This window comes from Danio rerio, chromosome 4 (assembly GCF_052040795.2).
Source record: "Danio rerio strain M-AB ecotype USA chromosome 4, GRCz13ab, whole genome shotgun sequence".
Taxonomy (NCBI): domain Eukaryota; kingdom Metazoa; phylum Chordata; class Actinopteri; order Cypriniformes; family Danionidae; genus Danio; species Danio rerio.
Genome location: NC_141024.2, coordinates 1,009,810 through 1,015,000, shown reverse-complemented (window position 1 = coordinate 1,015,000; position 5,191 = coordinate 1,009,810). Strand labels below are relative to the sequence as shown.

The following is a 5,191-nucleotide window of genomic DNA, read 5'->3' as shown; positions in this document are numbered from 1 at the left end:
TTTATGTATTCATTTGTTTGTTGATTTTTATTTTTTGTATATTTATTATTGAAATGTTTTTGCCATGAAAATAGCAATGGTTGCTGACATGGCATTATATAAAAATACATTACATTACTTAATAATTATTAGAAATGAGAATTATTATTATTTTTAGTTTTCGGTTTTTATTTCAGGTTGCAATTATTTTATTTCAAGTAATGAAAATGTATTCTTTATTGTTTTCATTGTTTATCCGTGTTCCTTTAATTCTTGTTCATGTAAAGCCCTTTAGAATTACAATAGTGTGACGTGCGGTCACTTACAATAAGGGTTATTAGTTAATGTTAATTAAAGCATTTACTAACATGAACAAACAATGAACAATACATTTAATACATTATTTCATGTTAGTTAATGGTAGGTAATGAAAATACAGTTGTTCATTGTTAGTTCATGTTGACTCACGGTGCATTACTGTTAACAAGAATGGACGTAATAATGCATTAATTAATGTTCATTTATGATTAATAAATGCTGTACAAGTGTTGTTCATGTTAGTAAATGCATTAACTAATGAAACCTTATTGTAAAGTGTTACCAGATGTGCTGTATAAATAAACTAGCATGTTCTAGTTTGGTTTCAGCTAACACTTCTTAGGCTGGTTTCTGCTGTATGTTGACTGCAGCGCTGTTGATTATTCCTCAGATTCACGCCAATACTCCAGAGAGTGTGTTTCAGTTCCTGGAGTTTCTGAAGGGTCTGTTGCTGTTTGTCCATGAGCAGATGATCCTGCCGGCTCTGCATTATCTAAACACAGCACTGCAGCTCGCCTGGAGGAGTCTGCAGGAGTCCTGCAAGTCAGTACACACTTCCACAAACTCCATATATAACTAATGATCAGGTTATTTGTAGATTGTGCTTTTAATTGTTCATTATATCCTAATTTCCCTCTGGATTCTGATTGGCTGCCTGTGTTTTATCCTTCTACAGCTGGGAAAATGCTTCTGAAAGTGTCTATTGTTCCTCTGTGTTTATCGCTGTATTTGTGCTGTGAACTCTGCTATTCTTTAACCCTGTCAACCATTTTTACAACTGGATCTTTATTATTATCATGATTTGTGTGAACAGGCCTTTAGTGTTGTATGTTTTGTATTTAGGGATTATTAAAAAGACTATGAAAGTGGCAGAGAATAACTTTTAGTAGCTGATTTACTTTATCCTTGGCATGATGATAATACATAATACTTGACTAGTTATAATGCAGGATTCTGCAGGAGGAAAATTCTGTCTGAGGCCTTTTGTTAATGAGTGTGTGTGTGTGTGTTTTGTGTGTGTGTTTGCAGTGGAGAGGTATCTCTGCACTGTTTACAGGATCACGTTCGCTCCTTCACCAACAGCACCTGGATTTACCTGCAGGACGCCACGTCTGCCATCAAGAGCCGAGCGCAGGAGCTGCTGTCCTGAGCCCCAACACTGCGGCTCTTCTTTCTTCTTTCTTTTTTTTTGTTTGTCAGTGTGCATGAGATTTTATATCTGTTGTGCTGACGGTTCTGTCTTTTATGCAGATGTTTTTTTCAATGGGGTTTATTTTACACAAAAATTGCCAATCCAGACTGAGTTGGAGAGAGAGAGAGAGAGAGAGAGAGAGAGAGAGAGAGAGAGACATGTTATTTAACATCCCGCTGAACACTGACTACTGAACACTGAAGATGACCACATTACTGAAACACGCACGAGTCCTGGAAGAGGAGCTGATTTCATAGTTTGTAAATGATTTATATATAAATGAATAAAACAATGCTGTTCAGTCCTGATCACCGTGTGGTTTATTTGTGTTTTGCGACGAAGTTGTGAAAGTTGAGTGTGTAAGGTGGTGAAACTAAAGTTTTTTTTTCACATGTCTGTATTTATGTTTGCACGTGTGTATTCGTGTTTGCGTGTGTGTATTAGTGTTTGCGTGTGTGTATTAGTGTTTGCGCGTGTGTATTAGTGTTTGCATGTGTGTATTTGTGTTTGCATGTGTGTATTTAAGTTTGCATGTGTATATTTATGTTTGTGTGTGTATTTATGTTTGTGTGTATTTAAGTTGGTATGTGTATTTATGTTTGTGTGTATTTATGTTTGTGTGTGTATTTATGTTTGTGTTTATGTTTGTATGCATGTATTCATGTTTGCATGTGTATCTGTTTGCATGTGTGTATTTATGTTTGTATGCGTGTATTTATGTTTGTATGCGTGTATTTATGTTTGTATGCGTGTATTCATGTTTGTATGCGTGTATTCATGTTTGTATGCGTGTATTCATGTTTGCATGTGTGTTTTTATGTTTGCATGTGTGTATTTGTTTGCATGTGTGTATTTATGTTTGTGTTTATGTTTGTATGCGTGTATTCATGTTTGAATGCGTGTATTCATGTTTGTATGTGTGTATTTACGTTTGCATGTGTGTATTTATGTTTGCATGTTTGTATTAATGTTTGCATGTGTGTATTTATGTTTGCATGTGTGTATTTATGTTTGTATGTGTGTATTTATGTTTGCATGTGTGTATTTATGTTTGCATGTGTGTATTTATGTTTGCATGTGTGTATTTATGTTTGCATGTGTGTATTTATGTTTGCATGTGTGTATTTATGTTTGCATGTGTGTATTTATGTTTGCATGTGTGTATTTATGTTTGCATGTGTGTATTTATGTTTGCATGTGTGTGTTTATGTTTGCATGTGTGTGTGTGTATGTTTGCATGTGTGTATTTATGTTTGTATGTATGTTTAAGAAGATGTTCATGACAGGCTGATGAATTCTTGGTGGAAAAATCAACATCTGAGATGGAAATGTGGCCATGGCAGGAATCTAAGGTAATTCTCTGCTAATACTACGCTCAGTTATTTTGCTCATACTATAGTTACTTTACCATGTATAGAATAATTAATGATGGGTCGTTGAATTAGTAGATGATCTGTTACACTTCAGGCAGAGGTGTAGCGGACATTTTAAAAGTGGGGGAAAATCTCAGATTAATGAGAACCAAGTTTATGGTCATATAATTATTCACCTGTTTCTAAATGGTCTGTCTCTAAAAGTGAGGGGGCATCTCCCTGACTTCAGGTGTGCTTTATTTTCTAATAATTCAATGGCTCAGACTGCATTATTGTGCTTCTGGTTTTTACAGTTGTTCCACCGTTGAGATGTTGAATCTAAGAGTTTATTTGTGATGTGTTTGCTCCTCAAACTGCTGTGTGTAGCACTAGTGTCTTCCACCTTTCCTCAAGAGCCTTCTGCTGTGTTTTGATACGATTCAGCGTAGTGATATGGAGCTGTAATGTGCTTAAGCCTGCCGGAATAACTTTACTTGTGCCTTTATCTTACAATAACACAGTTTAGAAAGTTCAGCCAATTAGAATCAATCATTCAACAGATCTGTAGTATAAATTTATATTCTTCTTCATTTAAAACGTTAGAGGAAAGTCACTTTTAATGTGACAGAAAAGAACCGGATCTTTTATAAGTGCAACGAATCGAATCGTGTTCGTCCCTTCGATAGCTCAGTTGGTAGAGCGGAGGACTGTAGAGGTGAATCACTGACATCCTTAGGTCGCTGGTTCGAATCCGGCTCGAAGGAGGACTACTTTTTTCCCACCTTCTACTTTTACATAATTTTCTACTGGGTGAATTTGATTTAAACAGTCGAGAATATGGATTAACGGTGGTACACTCCACAGAACATATTCTAAACCAAATATCATGGATCTAAATGCAGATTTTAGGATGAAGCCTCGAAACATTTATGATTCTTTTAATTAGAATTAGTTGTTCGGAGCGCAAATCGCCTTGCCAATGTCACGTGATTTTGATAAACGAGGCTCCCTTACGTCATAATCGTTTAGACATTTGTTTTAAAAATTAACATTCAACAAAATATTTATTCAAAGAATCATACAGCTCTTTTTTGCATATTTCTGAAAATTGCGGAAATAAAATGGATAGTATTATAAAAGAAAAAAGATAATAAAATACGACCAAGCATATATTTTAATCAATGAATCAATATACTTTTTAAATAACTATAGATTGTACGTTCAATTTAAAAGTTGTTTTAAATGTGAGCAAAATTAGGTGTAATCCATTTGATTTGATTAATATAAACTGTACCCAATGACTGGTCGATACAATTTATTTTCCTAGTAAAAAAGTTAGATCCGTTTACATAAATATTTAACATATTGTTCTAGAAATTATGTACGAAGTAATAATAATGACATTCAAAACAAATACACAGCGGATTATTTTATACTTTTACACAGAGTAATTGTAATCCATATCCTTATGAAAATGCTGTAAGGTTTACTTAACACGACTTATTCTGCTAGCATTTTTTAATGATCTCTAAAGCTAAATACACACGAATAATGCATAGGTCGAGAGCGCCATCAAGCGGCGAATTGCTGAACGCGTTTAGAGTTTGGTTGCATGTATGTAATTTGTCCAGCAGGTGTCGCCACTAGCACGTGTTTTCGCGAATGCTTCGAAACAATGGATCGTTTTGCGAAACAGCTGGTTCAATTGAGCCGAAGCTTTAAAAAGATTTGTTTCTTTCATTGCTAATTTAAACTCATACAGACTATGTTGCGCTGTTTTCGCCTGCAGGATTGAAGCCTATATCGTAACTGATGATACTGAACTGATTATGACTTAAAAATCTACTGTATACCTCTATATCGATTCATATACAAATTTTTGAATCAATGACTCGCGTACTTCAGTATGTAGGGGGATTAGCTCAGATGGTAGAGCGCTCGCTTAGCATGCGAGAGGTAGCGGGATCGATGCCCGCATCCTCCAAGTCTTTTCCGTTTACTGTACTAGTTCCTTCATGAAATGTACTAATGTCCGAGTGAGACAAGAAGCTAAGATAAAGATAAACAGATAACAGAAGAATAAACAAAAAAAAACATTATTTATTGAAATAAATATAATTTTCTAATAGTGGACGTAAATCATTACATCTGTATGAGGGTTACAATGAATCAAATGTAATATATTTATATTTATAATTGTTTTATTATGATTAGTTTCTGGTTTACTACGTACTTGGCTTCTGACCAACCAATCCATGCGTACTGAGCTGCTGAGCGAGCCAATCAGCTTGCGCTACGCTGTAGTCGCCAGCCAATCAGCGCTGAATTCGCGTCACCTGTGAGTCAGGCT

At 35.1% G+C, this 5,191-nt stretch overlaps 1 protein-coding gene, 1 long non-coding RNA gene and 2 other non-coding genes across 4 annotated transcripts in view; 3 read left to right on the top strand and 1 right to left on the bottom strand.

Moving 5' to 3' along the window:
• Positions 1-1,797, top strand: part of tmem214 (transmembrane protein 214) — an 18,124-nt gene extending 16,327 nt beyond the window's left edge. The window contains 2 exon segments of the mRNA NM_001256176.1: positions 689-840; positions 1,327-1,797. Of these exon segments, the coding sequence (NP_001243105.1) occupies positions 689-840; positions 1,327-1,447 (273 nt within the window). The 3' untranslated portion in view covers positions 1,448-1,797.
• The window catches only part of LOC148679883 (uncharacterized), a 759,583-nt gene that overhangs the window by 424,832 nt on the left and 329,560 nt on the right, over positions 1-5,191 (bottom strand). The window lies entirely within an intron of this gene.
• trnay-gua (transfer RNA tyrosine (anticodon GUA)) lies at positions 3,518-3,605 on the top strand. The gene is given in 2 exon segments: positions 3,518-3,554; positions 3,570-3,605. It is a non-coding gene; the product is annotated as a tRNA-Tyr (tRNA).
• On the top strand, positions 4,753-4,825 carry trnaa-agc (transfer RNA alanine (anticodon AGC)). The gene has a single exon. It is a non-coding gene; the product is annotated as a tRNA-Ala (tRNA).